Source organism: Platalea leucorodia (genome assembly GCF_965183815.1).
Source record: "Platalea leucorodia genome assembly, chromosome: 13".
NCBI classification, from domain to species: Eukaryota; Metazoa; Chordata; class Aves; order Pelecaniformes; family Threskiornithidae; genus Platalea; species Platalea leucorodia.
Window position 1 is genome coordinate 4,487,146 of NC_138835.1, and position 21,494 is coordinate 4,508,639.

Sequence of the window (21,494 nt, forward strand, 5' to 3'; positions counted from 1 at the left end):
AATGCTGTTTGCAAACTGTGGATGCTCAGTCGGGTGTAATATATGTACATATATTTAGACATACATATCTACCTCTCTAGGATGCGTGTGCCCACATACTGCACTGGGCTGAGAAGTCTTCTGCCTCTTGTCCCAAATACACCACGTTTAAATGATTAAAAAGCAGGGTTCCAAAGTCAGTCCATGTGCCTTTAGAGCTTCTTCTCTAATACACAAGCCTATTTCAAGGACATAGAGAAACACCAGCTAAGCGAACAGGTGTTGCTCAGTTGGACACAGAACATAAATCCATACTCATAAAGGCTGTGTGGGGTTTTTTCTCTTAGAGCAAATAAACCTTGCTCTGAGTACCAATGTACCAACAGAGCAAAAATTGCAACTGCCCCCTTCCTTTGATGGCTGTTGATGTTTCCCAACCCATACCCCAGCTCCAGAGAGCACAAGAGAAGCTCAGCTCACTGTATGGGTTAAAATCTGGGGGGCTGGAGGCAGGGAAGGGGTGCTTTCCTCAGGGCAGGCTACAGCAGCGTGTGTCTCAGGGTGACACGGTCCCCCCGCTTGCAGACCATCAGGATCCGGAGCTCATCCTCCCTACAGGATCTTGCCCATAGCCTCGCCCACAACCCTGGTACCACTCATCTCAGATCTCCTGAGAAAGAGCACAGAGAGCCCGTTCCTGGCTCACACCTCTCTGTCTCTGTAGAAGACACTTGCTGGAGGAGCGGCAGGATGGCCACATTTAAAACATGAGCTTGTTTCTGTGAGGAAGTCGCATATAACTATGGAAATGTCCCCAAAGCTGCTGTCCTGAACTCCTACATCTTTCATTGGCATTGAGGTCTGCAAAATCAGTCCCTGTATGTACCCTGTCCTGGTACTCTGCGGGTATTATGAGCGTTATTTAGCACAATCCTCTCATCTTTGGGGTTTCCGTCTGCAGCTGTTTTATCTTTAGGAACAAAGCAGCAATGCATGTAATGGAGCTGCTCTGTGCCCACCGTGGCTTTACCTTGGGCAGCACCAAAGCTGTTGAACAGAAAGGAAGATGAAAATACATTAGCTCCTCCTTCAAATCTTCCCCCAGCACATCTCAGCACTCTGCTTTGCGGCCCCAGCCCTCCTCGCCTCCTCCCCATTCCGAGCAGTGACACTTCACACCAGGGCACATCCCCCAAGGTCATGGTGCCCGGGAGGGAAAGGACATGGAGCAGGGGAGCAACGGCCCCAACCGTCAGCACAGCAGTTCCCATCTCCTCCTCCGCGTTCACGCACATGGAGGGCTCCAGCGTGGGTGAGACTTGGGGAGCTGCCAGGCTGCGGCTGGGGAGCACAGCCAGGTGGCTTGGGGAGCTGCTCCCATCATGTTGGTGAAGCCTCTGATGGAGCTAAATTGGAGGCTAGCTAAATTAAAACAAAGCCCTTATCAGCACCCCACACAACAGCCCTTTCTGCTTCACCAGTGTAAATTTGGCCACAGCAAGGCTGTAGATGACACTGAAATGGTGGTAAACACAGGCCAGAGCCAAGCTTCAGCCAGCATGGCAGGAGATAAGGGCCATGCAGGGGATGCAGGCTCCGGTGGACAGGCTGGTCCAGGGAAGCACTGGTGCCTTGCAAGGGGAAGCAGCAAAGCCACAAAGTCAAAACGAGGACGATGGGACTAGATGGATGCTCCTGTCATTTTAGCACAAATTTGGATCTGCTCCATCATGGGATGTCTGGGCCCAAGAGATGCCTGTTCCTGGCCAGCAAACTCAAAACGAGCCCATGGCTCCCTGAGCATCTAGAGCTAACCACTGCCAAGCTGCAGTGTGCTGCAGCTCACCCGCAGCTGAGCTTTCAACAGGCTGCTGGCCAGCAACCACCAGCCCAGAACTGGGGGAGTTCAAACCCATTTTGTAGGGAGCATGGTCCTACTGGGAAACAGCAGCCCAGACCTGTGTACCCTTTTTTCCCCGAGAGCCGAGTAGGGCCCACAGCTCTTGCTGCCTTGATTATACAGGCAGCAACTTGCGGGGATGGATAGAGCCTTAGGGCAGTCCGTTTTGATCTCCTGCTCCATCCCAAGAGCTCTCCTTCACTGGTGATGAGCTCTGCTGAGGCTGAGCCAAGAGACAGCAGGGCATCAAGAGCCACACTGGTACCAGCATGACTTGCTAACTGGTGATGAGGACATCTACCTAGGACAGGAGACTGGGTCCTGGCCCTGCTTCCAGGACCACATGTATATTTTATTGCTGGGAACAGAAACCCCAGCTATAACCCAATTTGCAGACACATGATCTTCCTCCTACAGCTACTTTCAAGTCTTTCGGGAAGTCCCTGACCCAGCGGGCCTCCTTGCAGTGTCCCTAGAGAACACCTATCATGGCAAACCCCTCCAGGATGGGAGCAGGGTTGCGCTTAGTTGTCGGATGCCGATCAGATGTCAGCACAAGGCTGCAGCCTTGGCAAACCCCGGGCAGGGCTCTCAGGCTCTCGGTGTAGCTCTCATGATCACAACTCCAGCATTTCTGGGCTTTGAGGTACCTACCAGAGGTAAATGGCACTCAGGAATTGGATTTTGACAGAGTCAAAACACTCGCGTCTCAGCTCAGATGTGGATATTTGACTTAACTTTTGGGTTATTTTCCATGTAAATCTAAAGGTGTTTTCCTGTGGTCAGACTCCCTGGGGCATTTGTGGAAAAGCAGCAGCCCACGGGAGATCTCCTGACACACAGAACTCCCTGGCCAACAAAGTCACACCTCACCATGAGACCTTGTAGCAAGGCTTTTCGGGTCCCCCCCTTTCCACAGAAGGACCATGGGGTTAGCTGGTCCTTGGGAAGAGCCCCATTCTTCCTTATTGCAGCCTTTCAATAGATAAAGGCTTCTAAGAAAGATGGAGAGAGACTTTTTACCAAGGCTTGTAGTGACAGAACAAGGGGCAGTGGTTTTAAACTCAAAGAGGGTCAGTTTAGATTGGACGTAAGGAAGAAAGTTTTTACAATGAGGGTGGCGAGACACCGGTTGCCCAGAGAAGTTGCGGATGGCCCATCACTGGGGCATGAAGGTTGGGCGGGGCTTTGAGCCACCTCATCTAGTGCAAGATATCCCTGGGGTTGGACTAGATGATCTTCAAAGGTTGCTTCCAAACCGCTCCACCAATTCTTCATCCCGCTCGTCCTGCAACTCTTGAAATATCATCTCCAGAACCTGATGTCCCTCCAGGCCAACCTGGCCACCTCACTGAAACCAACCCCTCCGGGCATGGGGCTGCAGCTGGGCTGTGGGAAGTGCCAGGAGGCATCTCAGACATTTTGGTTACAATACCTGAGGCCCCGGTGCTGGGCTGCGGACTTTATCAGCACCGGGGCCTCAGGTATTGCAACACCTCCATGTTAGCAGGGAGACCTCAGCGCAGAGGAGGGGAGAAGGTGAGATGGTTTTGGGGAGGCCATAAACAGTAATTAGGCTAAAGTTAATAATTAAATTCAGCTATAAAGCGTCGCCTCTGACCAAAGAGGGGCCTCCCGCTCCGCTAACCGGCAGCAGGCCGGGCCTCCCGCGGCCTTGGAGGGGCGGGCCGGGTAGGCCGCGCCCCCGGTCGCGTCACGGCGAAGGGCCGGGCCGGGCCGGTGGGGCCGCGGCGGGGAGCGGGAGGAGGCGCCGAGGAGCCGGGCGATGGTGGGGATCCCGGGCGGCTGCCAGTGTAAGAGCCGCGGCGCGGGGGGGAGGCGCCGGCCCGCTCGGCGCCGCTGGGACGGGGGCGAAGGGCCTAGCGGGGCCGGGCGGCGGCGGGGACGCCTCGGCCTGGCCGGGCCTCGGGCGACGGGGGGCGGCGCGGCCGGCGGCGGGGAGCGGGGTGCAGCGGGGGCGCCGGCCCCGCCACCGGGCTCAGCCCCCCCGGGCCTGCCCTGCCCTGCCCTGCCCGGCCGGGGGGTGCAGAGAGGGGTGCTGCGCCCTGCTCGGCTCTTCCAGCTGCACACGTTTATATATAAAAATGTATAATGTACGTGCTTGCCTGCGTGCGTTTCTCAGCATGCGGTTCATCGCCCTCAAAGTGTGAGGCAGCCGGGCTGGGAGCAGCCTCGGAGACCCCCACCTGCAAAACCCACGCGGCAGCGGGGGGCCCACCGGGTTTATTTTTAATTCCCAGGCTGCATGGGGGTTTGGTGACCCAGCGCCGGCACAGGGCAGGGCGGGCAGCGGCAGGGCTGCTGCCTGCAGCGCCTGGGGTCAGCCCTTGCTTGGCCAGGAGCAGGCCGGAGGCTTCAGTGGTGGACAGCCCCATGATGTGCGCTCAGACGGGCAGCGACCGGGCCGGTGTGTGCGTACGTGAAGCCTGGCCCTTACAGCATCCTCTGCTGTTTGGGGTTGGGAAGGTGAATAGCTGGAGCTCCGTTTTCATTAATTTCTCAAAACAGGAGGTTTGTTTCCAGAAGAAACAAACTTTGGGCTGGAGTGTGTCCAAAGAAGGGCAACGAACCTGGCGAAGGGTCTAGAGCACAAGTCTTGTGAGGAGCGGCTGAGGGAGCTGGGGGTGTTCAGCCTGGAGAAGAGGAGGCTGAGGCGAGACCTTATTGCTCTCTACAACTGCCTGAAAGGAGGCTGGAGCCGGGGGGGGTCGGTCTCTTCTCCCAAGTAACAAGCGATAGGACAAGAGGAAACGGCCTCAAGTTGTGCCAGGGGAGGATTGGGTATTAGGAAAAATTTCTTCATGGAGAGAGTGGTTAGGCATTGGAACAGACTGCCCAGGGAAGTGGTGCAATCAAAGTCCCTGGAAGTGTTCAAAAAACGTGTGGATGTGGTGCTTAGGGACATGGTTTAGAGGTGGACCTGGCAGTTAGGTTAATGGTTGGACTTGATGATCTTAAACATCTTTTCCAGCCTTAATGATTCTATGATTCTAAGAGTTGCACTTTCTCTGAAAGCGATGAGGTTGTCAGGAGAGCAGGGAAGTGCGTTGCTGCTGCCAAGGAGCAGGGTAGATGGTGAGCCTGTGCCTCCCACCATATTAACCTCCTGATCATTTTTCTCATCTGTGCTTGTGCACACAGCATTTGTTTATGCAGAGTCGGGAAAGGACTGTGAGCTGTCCCGGGCTGAGGAACGAGGTGCCGGATGGAGCCGCGATGTCTGCCGGTCATGGTGACAGCCTGGACGGGCCATTGCGCGCAGGGCTGGATCACGGCCTCGAGGCAACTCTGTTGATAAGTCCTAGTTCAGCGAAGGGAGAAAAGCAGTTAAAAGTGCATCCCAAAGCTCAGAGGAAATGAGGGAATTTTGAAATGAAGTGTAATTGCTCATAGGGAAGCAATGTGAAGATAGATGCTGACGCTCATGTGGAAACCACCCTGAAAGCTGTATTCCCAATACGGAGAAGGAATTACCCAGTGACAGAAATTGCAGAGGGTAGGCGAATACTTTATCGTGCTGCTTAGCGCAAAATGTGTGGAGCTGTTCGGGGTGAGGTTGTTATCCCTTAAGGCAGTTACAAATATTAGTCTGTCAAAGCGTGTGGACTTGAAACAGCCAGCGGCCCAGGCGGCTGCTGTGGGAGGAGGGCACAGCAAGTGAGCAAGCCATGTTAACATACACGAGGGTTTGCAGAACCCTGGTACCTGATTGATGGGCTCCTAACCTCTCTGCCAGGGAGGGCTCTTTGCTTTGTCCGCCTGGAAGAAAAGGCCCCACAGAAGGAGCTCGGGTGAGATCATCTGCTTTAGCCTCGCTGTCCAAAAGTCAGTCCTCTGTGCCTGATCTCCTTTCTCCAAGCTCCCTTTGCAGTTGCAGCGGAGGAACAGGCGCTTCCGAGGGTGATTCACCTCGCCAGTCTTGGACACCTCTCTCTGGATGAGATGAATTACATGCTGGAGGTGCCTGAGCTTTTTCATTGACTGCAAGGGGAGTCCAGGATAATTGGCTCAGGCTTTGGCAATGAGGAGTTAGATGAAACAAATCCCATCCCATGTGTCTGCATATGGTGCAGCTTGGTGGTGTATGCAGAAACTGGTCAGATTCCCTGTTTCTCTTAGACTGAGCACTGGGAGGAGGCAGGCCTTTGAAATCCTACTTAAAAATAATTGAAGCTAAGGGAGACAGCAATCTTGTGCCTAAAGCCATAGCTTCAGAGTGGGTATGTGAAACCAGTTCCTCTCTCAGCTGTGACACTTTCTGCAACCTTGGGCAAGTTGTTCAAATGTTTTGCTTGATCATGGCAGGAACGTATAAACATATATGTAGCCGCTCAGTTTTGCAATATTAAACCATGTCTGAGAGTAGAGCTTTTCATCTGGGTCCCGTTGACAGAACTGGCTCAGGAAGCGATTGCATTGACCTTATGCCAGCAGGTACAGCAAGGCTGTAGCCCCTGGCCTGGGAGGGTCACAAGCACCTGGGGTGCTTCGGATGGCTCAGTGGCAGGTAAAGCATCATTTCTTATGCAGCTTTGATACACCTGTGGCTCAGCATCCATTGGCGAAGTGCTGGTGATAAGCCCTGTGAGCCATAAAGCTGTTTTATAAGGATGAGCACATAAATATGCAGTACAGTCTTCGGCAGCTTTGTAAATAGAGCAGGTAATGATGTCCTGTTAGCGCCAGTTGTTGAACAGGCTGAACGCTGGCACAAGGCATCGCTTAGTTCTTGGGCCTAGCATCTGCCCACAAACAGTGCTGTATTTTATCTTTGGGCTCAAGCAAGTGAATAATCAGCTGTAGACTCATAATTTTTATAAGCACAAATTATATGCATTGCCCTGGTTATCAGCCCAGTGATTTCTGCTGTATTATAAATACAGTTACTGGCAATGTCAGGAGGTTGTTTGATTTCTTTGGGTATGTATTACAGAGAAGTGGGTCAGTGCTCAGTGTGAAAGTAATGATCCAGAAAGAAAGGAGAAATGTGGGACTCCTTTGAAACTTTGGGATGTTCCATATTGGCTTAAGGCACATCCTGACTCTTGTGAACATGCCTTTCTTACATGGATATTTCAGGGACTTAGTCTTGATATTCATGTGCCATAAAATAAAAGGCTTAAGGTGTTACTCTTGCCTTGAAACAGTGTTTGGGAGGGTGAAATATACTGACTTTTTAAAGCAGTCAGAAAAAAGAAAAAGGTTTTTTATTTTTTTATTTGCAGCTTCTCTGAGGATAGAAAAGAGCATATACTTCAGGTAGAGCTCATGTAGTTGGCTCCCTTAGAAGTAGGACTGGAGTGGAATAGCGAGCGGAGTACAGTTTCCATCAGCCTGGACTGCCAGGGCTTCCCAGCTAGGAGATCTTGCCATAAACCACTGGAGCGGGACTGCTTGGGTTTCCCTTTTGCTGTAAAGAACCAGAGGTAACCTGTTTGACTTCAGAAGAAGGAGGTGGCTGTAAAACTCATGCGAGTGAGAGTGAATCTCTCTCCCCCTCGGTTACAGAAAGTCCCAGAAGCAGTGGGACTTTCAGTTCCACCCAGACACATGGAAGACCTGGAGCTCTTCCAGACTGAAAATCACCTTCCTGAAGGCACTTGTTCAGCCAGTGTCTGGGGTGGAAAAACTTCTCCTGTGTCCTTGTCACCTTCCCATCCCTCCCTGCCGCACCCCACGTGTGTGCGCACCCATGTTTGATTCGGCTACGAAGGTGTCACTGGAGTTCGTTTTGGCTGTTTATGTGCAGTCCAGGTTAATCAACCCTGATCTTAGAGCTCAGCTAAAATGTTCTTCACTCCATTTCATGTTCTTCTAGAGAGAGAAGCACTAACTTCTACAGGTAGTAAATTATCTGGCAATTGGACTTTGAGGTCAAAATCTGCATGTTTGTCTCAAGGATGTGCTTTGCAGTGTTGGTATAATTTGAAGGATCAGACTATTCAGGCAGGGATTTTCTCTAGTGCAGATTTATGTTGGCATTTAAGATAGTAGTTGATAATAGCCCTCAACCTTGGGTTACAAGGATATTTTCAGAAGAGAAATGGCATGCTCTTGTCTTGACTTTAGGTCCACAGGTGACACTTTGAAGCTTTTTGAAATATTACATACTTCTCTCATTACAGGTATGGTTTTGAATGGAAAGTGTAGCATTAGCCATTTTTTTCTGCGGATGTCATAAAATAATCGGACGAATATTTAGGGAATGTTTGCAGAAATACTGCTGCTTTTTTCCAAGTGGACTCGATAGACACATCAGTTTGTTAGCATCAGTACCAGCTTCTCCCTGAACTAAATACATCCGCATTTTTTAATCCTTGTGATCTCTTGGGCATTGGTCTGTCGCTTCCTAATCGTGCACCTAGTTGCTGTAGCAGCAAGTTCCTCCAAATATATCACCTGGGACCTGCCTGCGTTTTGTATGCATTTTATCATGCCGTTTCTGACAGGAGGCAATGGGGGGAGGAGAAGGAGGTATAAAATCCTAAAGAAAAGAAAACAGGGAGGCTGTATGTGCTTGGTGTACGTCGGAGTAGGCTGGTCTGGCCAGGGGCTGGTGAGGGATGGTTGGGTCGAGCAGTCGCTGGCACTGGTGGGACTGGGCTGGTGGCCGAGAGCAGCTCGGCAGCGCTGGGGAGCTGATCCAGGGACCCTCCCTGACACCGGCCTGGTCGGCATAGAGTCTTCAGAGGCCTTATCAGGAGCAGTGAGCACACAAATGCTTAGCCTAATAACTCATTACATCCCGCCTATCTTTTGTGTCTGTTAGCCAACAAATATTTGCTTTATACTTCTAAGTTGCATCCTGCCTGCAGAGTCTCTTTGCATCTGGCTGAAGGTGCTTGAACAAACTGCGATGGAAGAGGGGCTGTAGTGGGGGGCGCATCTGTGCGGTCCCACGTTGTCCCGGGTGGGCAGAGCTCCGGGACTCTCACGGTTGTCTCTTGGAGCACGATCAGCTTTCTTTTCTTATGTGAGTATTGTGGGATATGATATTTTGTGGCTAGATTCTTGGGAGCAAACATTTCAGTCGGTCGTGGTTAAGCAGAAACTTAATTTAACACATTTTTAAAGGATGGGGATATCTCAGCCTGCAGCATTTCCAGGTGCGGATGAGATTAATTTGCTTATCTTAGGTGATGGCAGGTAATTGCATGTGCTGGGGAGGTACTGTAGTCAGGATGTTAAAACACAAAGAAGTCAAATGGCTCCCATGTTCCTCCCCCGCTGTGCAAGCTCTTTTGCATTAAAACACCCCGTCTAGCAGATCTGCAGGCAGGAATCTTCCCTCCTACTCCTCCCTGATTAGGTTTGGTGGGGGCCAAGAAGCCACTGATGAATTGTGTCTGTAAAGCACTGAACTTTTGAGGGGGGATGAAAAAAACCTTTGAAACATTTGCTGCCCTGGCACCGTGGATGTGGGTTGGTAACAGGGTTTATCTTCTGACATCATTAGGATCTCTGACATTTCTAGCTTAGAAACAATAACTCGCCTTATCCGTTGTCATGTTTTTCTAATTAAAAACAAAGCTTGGTAAATATTTTTTAAATGATTGAATTTCCCAAGTATGGAAAACACATGTTAGGAGTCAGGCTGGCTGCATCCAATGCGCCTTTTCCCATAGCGTCCCTTGGAGCACGTGAGTGCAAATACAGATTTAGAGCTGTGGGTGACAGGTTTATCTGGGATGATTGGCAAGGATTTATAAATGAGGAGGGGATTTACTTCGCTCTCTCTCCCTCCTCTTTCTCCTTCTCTTCCCCCCCCCCCCCCAACCCCGTCTCAGAAATAGGAAATTGGGATCACATTAAACCCTAATTGGTTTGGCTCCAGCGCTAGTTCGGTGGCTGCCAAATAGTTAATTTATTGCGTGAGAGTTTGGCCATGTGTTGAGAGGCAAATTTGCTTGAAGCAAGGGATCTTTGTAAACTGTACATCCATTCCCGTGCCAGGTCCTGTTTACAGCAGCACCGGAGCCGGGTGCGGGAGGTGCTTTCCACACCCGTCCCGGCAGGATGGCGAGGGGGAGACCCTGCCGCCCGGCTGCCGTTCCGCCTTTCTCTCTCCCCAGCCGAAATGCTTTCAGCAATAGTTGTCTAAAAGAGCTTAAAGTGGTTTTAGCTGGACTTGGCAATCGACATTTGGAAACTGCCGGCTAGATAAGACGTGGGAGGCTCTCAAGAGAATAAATGCATCTGTTTGGGAGATAACAGCAGGCCTGGGCTGTCACCGCGGAGCAAGGCCAGGTGGGGAGTCCCCGGGGGTGGCAAGATGGCTTTTCCTGGATGATGTGAGGAGGGGCAAACGGGAAGCAGGCGTATCTGGCTGGCTTCCCATGGCCCTGCAGGAGCCCTCCTTGTTCCTGCCCTTCTCCCTGAGGTCGGTGGCTGTCGGACATCCCAGATTTGTCGTTGCTTGCTGTTGGATCCCACGCATCTAGTTGCATTTGGCTCCTGTGAAGGTTTCTGGAGGTTGGGCTCCAGCAGAAGGGCTTGCATGGGCTTGAAAGACAAGCAGCCCTCACTTAGGCTATCGCGGACACCGCCTTCACTGGCACTTGAAAGGGACGTATTTGGATTAAAGAGGATGCTGCAGCCTGAGTTAAAGACTCTCGCTGCTAGCATGGCTCTGGTTTTAGTGTATGATTTGAAAGAGTCTGTGTAAGGAATAAATCCATGGCTGTGGCATTTTCTTTCATTTCTCGCTGAGTTAAATAACAAACTTTGTGTAAGGGAGCTGCTTCCAGCTCCGAGGCAACAGAATTATTACCGCCGTGCTCAGCGGCACCCTTTCTGTGTCAGCTGCTATTTCCATTGTGAACTTGATACCTGAAGGCTCAATATTGTGATCCTTTAATTTTCAGCTGCTAAAACGTACCATGCGAGTTGGCTAAAAGGGAAGAGCTCAGAGGGGAATTTGAAATAGTTATGCTGTGGGAGCAGTGTGTTTCCTTGGGTATTTCTTAAGTGCTGAGTGTTAAGGAGAAATTGATAGGTAGCAGCAATGCACTCTTAGCAATACTTTTCCTTCTGTAGCTCTTGCTTCCTGGGATGTAATAAAATCCATTAAGTTCTATTTATGATCTAAGGCCCAATATAGTAATAGTTTTATTTGGATAATTGTGGCTGTTGTACCAATAATCAGAATACTGAACACTTCCAGGCGTACTGCAAAACCCAGGCTGTGTATTTAGGGGAGTGCAGGGTTGGCACAGCCAAATGTTAGCCAGTTTTTCTGAGGAGTCAGAGAGACATCAGTTCAACAACAAAAAAAAGCCTAGACCAAGCCGAGCATCTTTGTAGGAAGGCAGTGGCTGCCGCGCTGGGGCTGTGCTGCCCTGGATTTGCCAGCCATAGCATGGAGGTGCTAGCAGGGTTAGGCAGGCAAAAGGGAGACAGATTGGACACGTATTGGAAGCAAACAGCAATGGTTTGTTTTGGAGAGCATCATTTCATCCTGAGGTCTGAAGGCAGGTTAAACATTCATCAGGGAGCCACTCCCCACTTGTGCATCTCCTGTTTAGTTTGAAATGCAGCCATTTCTGGGATAAGCTCCTGTAATTACTTTAAAGTACATTGTACTTCCACCACTTTTGGCAGCAAGGACGGAGGAATACTGCGCTCCATCGCCAGACAAAATAGAAATCAACAATTGGGATTTTTCTCAACGAGCGGATCTATCTTCTCTCCCATTAAATCTGAGTTGGATGGAAGCCTTGTGCCCATTTTGCATTCGTGATGCGAGCGTGGCGTTCTGCAGCACGCAGCCTGTGCAAAGATTTAAAGCAGCAAATTCTAGCCAGAAATTCTTTCTAGTGCTTTGCTTTCCTTCTGCTGTTTGCTTCCCTCTTTGCACTACGGATGCTAATGGATCACCCTCCTGTGGTGAGTAATGATACACGCTGTACTTTACGCCATACTGAGAAACTCTGTCGTCTTCAGGAACGTCAGATGCATTGCCACTCCTAAACCATCGCAGATCGGGCAGGACTGAAAAACCTTCAAGCCTAGCCTGAGATTACTTGTGTCAGCCCAAACACCTACCTCCTGTTTGTTCCTGGGCACGTGCTGGAGGATGTATCAGTGCTTGTGCTATGGCTGGGAGCATGTACAAGCTGATGCATCCAGGTTTCTAGCTTTCTGTGCATTCTCTACTCTCTTCTTCCTCCCCCTTCATAGATGGAAATTGTATTAAACTTGATGTCCTCATCGCAGAGCCATCTGTTTCCCAGGACCAAATTTTTTTGTTAGGAGACCTGCTTGGAGGTGGAGAGATGGAGGATGGTTTCCAGAAAAAAAAAATACGGTAAATTTGTGGCAACCATGAAGCAAACTAGTTTAGCAGATCTGGGAGAGCTTCCCCAGGACCTTCGTGGAGATGAAACCATTCAGGGCTGTGGGATGGAGAAGCACAGAGGCAGGAACGGATCCTGTACCTGGTCTCTGCTGTCACCTGTGCATCCATTTCTCCGGCCAAGCCACTCCTCACCTGTAAAGGCGTACACAGAAAGGAGAATTTAGAGATGCAGGCAGTGGCTTGTTCATAGAGCTTGTAAATCTGACTGTGGGGTATCAGGGACTGCAAATCAGCATCACACAAACTTGAATTTATGGTGGATTGTCTGCATCCATTTACTACTGTTTGTTTACTCCTCTGCTGCAAAATACCTGGCTCCAGATTACTGCCCTTAGTCCACCTGAGACTCCACATTTCAGAATACACTGGTCCATGCCTTCTTTTCCCCCAGGGAATGATTTTTTCTGTGAAAGTGTGGTCTGCCCTCTGTATCTAGGTATGCCGAGCACCTAGAAGTTAATTTGATGGAATCTTCTTGGGAAGAATCTTGGACAGCCGCAGATACTCCTCTTTTGGAAAGCCTATGGATGAGGACCTTGCACAGGGAGTGGCGGAGGCAACCTGTGCCCGCTTTGACGTTAACTTTACCATCCCTGCCGCCCATATCTAGTAGCACCCGCTTGGCCTTGCACTGCGGTACTCCTGAAATGTTCACAGGCACTTGTCCATCCTTTTTCTACTTGAATATACTTGTCTCATTGAACAAACCTTTTTTTTTTTTCCCCTGTGTTGTACTGATTTGAGCAAGAGGAAAAATAAAACCTCTTTGTCCATGTGAATGGGTACACAACTATCAGAGCACACAAACTGTTGGGCAGGTAATTTTTAGATGTTTCTTGATTTGCCTGCTACCAGTTTTATTTAAATGTTAAGTATTCAGTCACTGTGGCTACTGTGTTCATCAGGTTTTATTTCCCATTTAATAATTACAGCAGTTTCCCTTGAGCCCTGTACCTCTAATTAAGAAAGCGAAGTTTGATATAAATGGAATGAAATTTGTTACATTTTTATGGTAAAATATGCTTGCAAAAATAACATTTGTAGACTCAGTCACCACTCCGGAACATTGTTTACCACATCTCCTTGATGCTCCATCAGTGCTGATGATTTTTCTGATGGTGCATGGACAGTTGAGCAAACCATCGGAGACCAGGATCTTGTCGGTGCAGAAATTCTTGCCTTCAGTCTCACAGATACCAGATATTTTGGTTGGCATAGGACCTCTGCTTTCCCTTTTGCATGTGTCAATAAGGATTGCCTCAGTTCCCACCAGCACTGCACTTCTACCGTTCTTCTGGTGCTCTTGGTGCTGTAAGGTGGCCCAGGAAGCCTTGGAGAATCTGGCAGCACTGCAAGGAGCTGGTCCTGCTTCAGGTGGACTCTGGGCAGATGTGACTCAGCCACCATCCCGGCTCCGAGAGCCCCATTCAGTGAAAGCCCGCTGTTATTTCAGGAATATTTCCCATGCTCAGTGACCTATGAGCAAACCCTGTTAGGAACAGACGTCAGAGGTGCATCTCCTCGCACTGTGCCGCTGTGCTGCAGTGGTACCCCGGTGCCTCCCCAAACGCACCAACCACCCCTTTCTGCCCTGCATAAAGCCTCCCTCAGCAGAATTTTGCAGCAAGTTGATTTTTGCGCTCCTTTGTGCAGGATTTCAACAGCCATTGCTGGTCCTTCTGGTCTGAAGGCCAGGGTGATGCCGGTTCTCCAGTTAGCCTCAAAGAAAAGCAAAAAAACCCAGATGGGACAAGAAGTGGTGGCATGCGTGGGCTTGTTTGGGTGACCACGTGCAGTAGCCTTCTCTCTGCTGACTCTGCTTCTCCAACATGGGGTGAGTCTGTAGATCAGCAGGAACAACCAGGGTGAGGATGAGCCAATGGACAGATCTGCCTGCGTCCACGCAGCATGCCCGGTATTTAAATCCGTCACCAACGGTACTGTCCAAATGGCTGTGATTCTCCAAGCGGCAGCTCTGTGACTGGAGGTGCACCTCTTCACACCTGTTTTATAACACAGAAGCAAAATATTTGGGGCATCCAAATAATTTATCCCCTGACAAACAAATTCTGGCAGTGGGAGTGTGAGTTTCCATCTCATTAAGCTGTTGGCAAAGCTCTGGTAATTCCAGTCACTGATATAGCGCAGAAATTACCCCTCGACACGACTGGTTCTGTCAGGTCAGAGCATCACTGTTTTTTCTCAGCAGTCGCGTGTTTATACTTGAGGGTAAAATAAAGTGTTGAAATGTCAATTCATTGGGTTCTGCCCTGGTGCCGGAGCAAGGTCTCACGAGGTCAGAAAACAAGTGTCTGAGGATTTCTGTACAATAAGCATAAAGTGGATTTTTACATCTAAGTCGTAATGAGGAATTGTTTTCAAATCTAATGTTTTTTTTTAATGCAAAACCTGGCACTGATTCTCAGTTTTGTAGAGGCTTGAAGGTTCAGCTTGGAGGTAACCAGCTCAACTGCAGCCCAGGTTGGCTTTGACAAAGTTCCTGCTGTCTCACAGCTGTTTGTCTGTCTGTATGAAAGCAGCTGGTGGTTTTGGTCCACTTTCTTGGGGACAGGTCAGCTATTCCACAGTTGGTCCCATTTTCGGCACGCAGGACAGGTGCCATGAGTTGGAGAGATGGAGCTGGATGAGCTGGAGATGGTGGTGTCCTGGCTCCTCGGGCAAACAGAGGATGTGGCATTTTGTTGAAGGGGTTGCACGCAGATGTCAGTTGGCATGGGAAATTTGCCTCCAGCACTGTTACAGATTTTACGGTGTCTTGCAAACAAGAAAGAGCAGTCTGCTTTCCCTGCCTTGTGTTACGTTACATGGCTTGAGACAGGCACATACAAAATTCATTTTAGAGGTCCGTCATCCAGTCCCAGAGACTAAGGAATGTTTTAGTAGGGCTTTTAAAAAATTTATATGCTTTATCAAAGGTTCTGTTGTTTCCTCATTAAAGCGGGATTATCTCTCTGGGATTAGGTGTTCTGCGTGGGTCAAGACAGCCACACTCCATTTTCATAGTAAACTTCTGCCTGGAGAGATGTGCTGTGAAACGGCCAAGGCACGTGGGAGGCTGAGTACCCAGGAGATACAGGGATGCAGGTGTTTGGAAATGGGACCCAAGAGGAGCTTTTACAAATGTTGGTTTGATCAGACTTGACTCTTGAACACACGGAAAAATTTCAGTGGGCTGCACCTCCAGCACTACTTCTTATCATTCGAACGTCCCATCTCTGAGACTCCTTCTGGTGTTAAACAGCCTCTGTCGTTGGTGCGAACCTTAGGGGGTGAATTTGGAGCTTTTCCATGTGCCGAAACAAGAAGGCAGGAAAACATTTTAATTTGCACAAGTATCTTCTATAGTCAATACAAGTTGACCCCACAGGCTTTCTTGAACTAATTCCTGTCAGTTTGTCTTGGCAAGATCTAATTTTTGCCCTCAAATTATCTCCTTTCTTCCAAAAGTTTATTACATCTCATGGATTTTTTTTCCCATATAACTATGATTCTGAATTGGGTTCAAGTCATCTAAAAATGACTGCTAAGTAACAGATAGCTTCTTTTACTGATGCTGTAGTGTCCAGATGTTTGGAGCCTACTGGGAAGTGGTTTTGTTTGGGTTTTTTTAAGTGCACTGTCTGTTTCTACAGTTTGTAGTCACAGAGTTGCATATTCTTGTATTCCTAATATAAATATTGTCATCACTGAACAAGGACTTGCAGGAAAGTGGTGAAAAGAAATGCTGAAACAGCACTGCTAATCAGGTAGATGTATTACACTGCTGTTTAGTTGTAAGAAGTCTCCAAGAAGAAGAATGAACTCTTGGACTAGAAGCCTGCTCAGACTGCAGTATTAACTTGAAGAGAGGTGTTATTTGAAATGGCTGCTGTAAAAATCCCTCAGAAAATGATTTTAGTACTTCTCTTGCTCTGCTCATAATGATGTTCCCTGGAGGATATGTATTTGTCATCTATTTTTCTAGATCTGCAGAGAAGTAAAATTAAAAGTGCTTATGCTATAGCTTGGAGCATCAGGTCAAACACGAGCAGTGAACAGCACGCATGGTCTGCCTTCCCCTGCACCGAGCAGAGCATCTGGTGAGCCTTGCTTCCAGGAACACGTCGTGGTGGCTGGGCTCAGCTGCGGTGGCGCTGGAGAAGCTGCAGTGTGCCATGCTTGCGCCCGCCCTGGCCTGGGCTGAGGCCCACCAGCAGCCCCGGTTGGGTTGGTGCAACCCAAAGCTGTTGTGCGGGGTATGCAGCTGGTTGTAAGGTACAATGGTGGTCTACAGCCCTGCGTAGGACCAGTGGTGTATCTGTCACTCATCTCTTCCATACCTTCAGTTGTTTTTTTGGTGGCCCGTCAGTGGAAAGCTGTCCATGGTCATTAACTGTATGTAAGTGAGCCGTGCTGAACTCAAAACTCAGCATGCAGCATTTCAGGTTACTTGGGCTCAAAGCAGCCAGGTTACTAACCACGAACGCAGCATTTGTAATCCAAATGCTGATATGGCCTTAAATAGGGCAGGAGCTGCTGTGACTCTAATCTCCCCCTGCAACCCGGGCAGGGCTGTGGCAGGCCAGGTGTTTGCCTTTAACTGCAGCTGCTCCATCTGCAGAAACAGGTGGAGACATTCAGGACCGTCAGCAAAACACAGCTGGGAAAAGTTAAGAGCAGCCCCACAATGTGCTAGTTCACCTGGGCACAGCACACCCCAAAGCAGAATCGCCGGCGATACACATGGCTTCACCTCAGTGACGGCTCTGGGTCGGATTAATGAAATGAAGAGGAAGTAAATGTATGCTCAAGCTGGTTTATTTTTTTTTTCTCAGTAGCAACACAGCCAAATCAAATCAGCTATTTCCAGAACGCTGCCTTTTAACTGCCTGTGCCATCAAATCCAGCCCCAGTTCGGAGAAGCTTTCCTGATGAACATCTCTTTCATCTCCTACTCCAGGTTTTTATTATTGTTTTTAAAATTAAGATGTTTCTTTCTTATTCTTTCCCCTGAGATCTACTTTTTTTTTTTATAACTCATGGTGTAGAAAATCAAGATTTTGACAGCTATTGAAGTTTCAAGTTTAGTAAATCTGAGTTTTGGATTGAAGGTAATTTTTGGCCTCTTCTTCTTTCCCCTGTGTACGTGTTCATTAACTTCAATATATAGACATTTGACGACTTCTAGCTTGTGACAGTTGTCTGAACATGTACGTCCGGTGCGTGGGGTGGAAGACGTCTGACTTCTTTGATGTGATGCTCTCACCAAACGCTTCTTTCAGTCTATTGAAAAATCTTCTGTTTTTACCATCTCAAGTGTTTTTTAGCATATTATCTACCAGGTTTGGGGGAGCAGACAGAGGCAGAGGGTGCTGGGTAGTCACTCTGCTCGCTCCACTGCTGCAAGGAGCTTGCCAGGAGGAGCACAAAACATGAGCGGGTCTCCCTTTCTCCTACGTAGAAATGATAGGGGACCTGATGCCTCCTGTCCCTTTGTGTAGGGATGCTGTCACCTGGACGTAAAATGCTCGAATCCAGGGCAGGCAGCTCCTTGGTAGTGGTATGTTTCCTCTTAAGCACTTAGGATAGAAAAATAAGTTTTGAGAACTTTGCATGACTCTCTCCTCCCCGTCTCTTTGACTCCATTGGGAGTTTTGTTGTTAGTGCTGTCGGGTTGACATGGAAAGCGCTCGAATGCCCGGACAGCGAGTGGAGATGTGCGCCCCTGGGTGAGGTGGGTGCTGGGGGCAGCTACAGCCAAAAGCGTCAGGTACAGACATGGTGGTGTTGAAGGGAGTTGATGCCTCCAGCTCTTATGAGCCTCCTCTTTAGCTGGGTTGGTCTCGAGCTTTTGCATGTTAAATCCTGAAAGTTTTTAAGGCTGGGTGGGTTGTGCTTTGTCAGCCTAGTTTTCTTCAGCTGTTTCTCTTGGGAGAAGCTAGCTGTATTTTTTTGAGACTTGATTTTCTGTACCTGTTGTGTTTTGTTGAATGAGTTTGTTTCAGAAGAATCTTCTGATTGAATCATTCTTCTGTTGGAAAATGTCCATTTGTAAAGACAGAAGCTTTCCCTGGGACCAATACATGCTCAGGACATCAGAAACCACCCTAGGCGCTCTGTAATTGTATTTACTAAACTGTACAACATGGCCTAAATAAATATATACTGATTTGAATATGGTTCTTTGGCATCATGGTAGAGCGCTGGCTGCTTGACCTTTGGCTGTCCTGATGTCTCCTTGTTTTGTGTAATTTTTGAAAGAGGGCTGGGGTTTTTTGTTTGGTTTGGGATTTTTTTAAATAACCATATGGAAGGGGAAGATTTTAAGTCCAGGTTTCACAGGATGGGGCTGTTTCTGCCCAGGCCTCCTGCTTGCTGAAGGTAGCAAGTGGTATCCTCAACTCGAGGTTCAGCATTTGAAGTTTTACTCTGACAATGTGGCTTTTCTGCACGGGGAAGTTGCTGCGAAATCTGGGTGTGAATTTGCAGCGTACCAGCTGCTGCACTAACGCCGTCTGCAGAGATGCACAGGGTGCCGGAACGCCTTTGTGCGAACCAGCTTTCTGCGCTTCCCTTTCAGGAAGGCTTCGAGGCGGCTCTGCTGCCAGAGATCTGCTCTGCAGCTGGCACGGCCCTGCTTCGGGGTGAAAGCGAGCTGCCGCTACCTACGCTTTCTGGTTATGGGCCGTGGTTTCACCATCACTCACACCTCTCTGGTCGCTGGTGGCTGTGGAGAGGGCTTGATCTGGGGTTGAGCTTGGGGGGGAGGGTGGATTGTGTTGCATCCTGGCAGATCCTGGTGGATCCAGCAGCACCACCAGACACCACTGCGGTCCTGTGTGTGCGCTTGTTGGGAGGGAAGGGGCCACCCCAGTGTGACCATGGGTCGAGCTTGACTGCTGACTCTTGGAGGAGCAGCAATGGGAATGGCAAGGGATTTGGACCGGAGGAGAAAAATTCATGTTAGCGCCTGAATATAGTTTTTCATCCTCTTAAAATTCTTCTGTTTCTTTGAAGTGTGCATCCCAGATGCTAAAAAAGTATTTTTCCAGACATGGCTATGCTGTCTTGCTGTGTATTTTCCACCGAATTGCTGAATTATTGTTTTCCTTCTGGCCTTCAATTTTTTTCATAGCTTTATCTTTTTGTCTGGATGTTTTACATGGCTAAAACTTGTTCCTGTCTAGCATACCAATCTGAGAACTCCCACGTGAGACAGCGTCCCCACTGAGCTATTGCATAGGACAGGAATGCTGGCTTTTTTTCCTGGAAACTTGTAAACATGAACTTCCTGTTGACACGAGCTGTAAATCTGCAAATAGGCTCTGCTTCCGACAGAAGATGAAGGTAATAAAATTTCAGGTCCACGTTCACTGCACATAGTCCTCCTTGAGCTGCGTCCAAACACCCCAGAGGCACAGGAGGGAACCTGCTGGTTGCTCTGCACCTCTGGAAGTGAGTCTTTCCCTTTATTTTTTGCTCTTTTCTTTAGGCACCCAAATACAGATGCAATCTTAATAGCCAGTTGGAGAATCTCAAAACCCTAATGAGTCTAAAATGATGGTTCATCGGTTGTTTTCTCCTTTCGTTTCTCCCTGCCTCTCCCACCACAGAACTCATCTTCAGTTTCAGGGAGTTAACTCTCCTACATCCAAAACAGGCCTTTTTGGGTAATGAGCTGGCCAAATTCTGCCAGCTGTTAGAAGACTTTGCATGTTACCACCCGTGTCACTTAATCTTGCTGTTATTTCTACCTCCAAAGAGGAGCTCTGGTGGGACACACAACGCACATAAGTTGTCGGTTTTCGCCTTCTATGCTTAATGCTTTGCTCTTCTGCATTTCATGCAGCGGCAGCTTGTGAGCCTTGTCCCGCATCCAGGGGCTGGGGGCCTGACCCAGGGCTGGGGGCTCCGGGCAGCAGCCGGCTGCTCTGTCGGCCTTGTAACGCCGATGCAATGTGAAGCTGTGGCTAGCGAGCCAAATGCTTTACCTTCCTTCTCCTGGCACCAAGACAAGCGTGCCCACAGCTCACTGGGAGAAGAGGAAGCAGTGTATGGAGAATAGCCGCCTGGTTCCCCGTGCTGGGTGTTTTAGAGGCTGATGTATGCTTTATTTCTGGGTAGGTAGCAGAGGCAGGCAGCAGATAGCCAGCTGAGCTTGGCAGATACCATGGGCTTATCATGGTTGGGCATGACCATGCTGATCTTCAGGATCAACTATTGGGAATGCTGGGGCTTCTCCGTGTTCAGGGAAGGGATGGAGGCAGGCAAAGGACTCGGAGATGATGAAAGCAGAGAGTGGAGAAGGGTAGCAGAAATAAGGCGAAAGAGAGTTTAAAAGCATGGTAGTGGAAAGGGAAAAAGGATATAGAAAGGAAGGAGGGGTGGTTACAGGATACCGAAACACAGGACGGAAGGAATGGAAACGAACACGATAAAAGCAGAGAAGGAAGATCTGGATGGAGGCTGAACTCTCTTAATAAGCATCCCATTAATTAATGCTTTCTCATGCGGCAGCACTGGAGTGTGGATGAAATCCAGCCCTTCTCAGCCTGACCTCTGTGCTCTTCTCGCTCGCCACTGTGCTGGTTTCTCCTTGGCTTCCCGCCCTAAGTGAAACCGCAACCTTTCCGACTTCTCCGGGCAGAATGAAAGGCACATGGCAGTGGTGTAAGAGGAGCCTCTCGCAGTCGTCTGCGCTTGGGTGGGCGTGCTGGTTCTTTCGTAAACTAATAGCTCCCAGCAGTGCTACTAAATCAGACTTGGTGGAGCCGGGAGCGGAGAGTTGGAATGCTGGGCCAGGCGCAAAGGGCTGCACTGGGTTGTTTCTTTTTTTCTTTTCCTTTCCCCAAATCCACCATTTGTTAGGTCCAAAGGGCCAGCTGACAGCAGGAGAGGGACCTGGCAAGGATGGACCTTGCAAAAAAAACATGTTTAAAAAATAACCCCCCCAAAATAAAAACCCCTCAAAAACCCTGTTTAAAACATAATTGGTTTTGTTGTTGTTTGGCGAGGTGAAAAGAGAGGGAGCCCTGTTCAGTGCTAAACCTGCAAAGCCAACAAATTGGGATGCTACTGGAAAGCCCTGCTTGAAATCCTGAACTGGTGGGTTTACTTGATAAAATGAACAAAACAATGGAGGACTATTTTTTTAAGCATCTTAAAGGCAGGCTGTGGTTTGGGTGAGAAATTCAGGGGTTTTTTTTGTTTAGGTTGGTTGGGTGTTTTTTGTTGTTG

The 21,494-nt window shown here is 49.0% G+C and overlaps 1 protein-coding gene across 3 annotated transcripts in view; it reads left to right on the forward strand.

Moving 5' to 3' along the window:
* Positions 1-3,612: 3,612 nt before the first annotated feature.
* Positions 3,613-21,494, forward strand: part of CBFA2T2 (CBFA2/RUNX1 partner transcriptional co-repressor 2) — a gene marked incomplete at its 3' end in the record, with an annotated part of 63,791 nt that continues 45,909 nt past the window's right edge. For 2 of the 3 annotated variants that reach the window (XM_082325924.1, XM_082325925.1), the window contains exon 1: positions 3,613-3,693. In XM_082325924.1, the coding sequence (XP_082182050.1) occupies positions 3,666-3,693 (28 nt within the window). In that variant the 5' untranslated portion in view covers positions 3,613-3,665. The remainder of the gene's footprint in view (positions 3,694-21,494) is intronic. The other variant, XM_082325926.1, reaches the window with a different exon arrangement.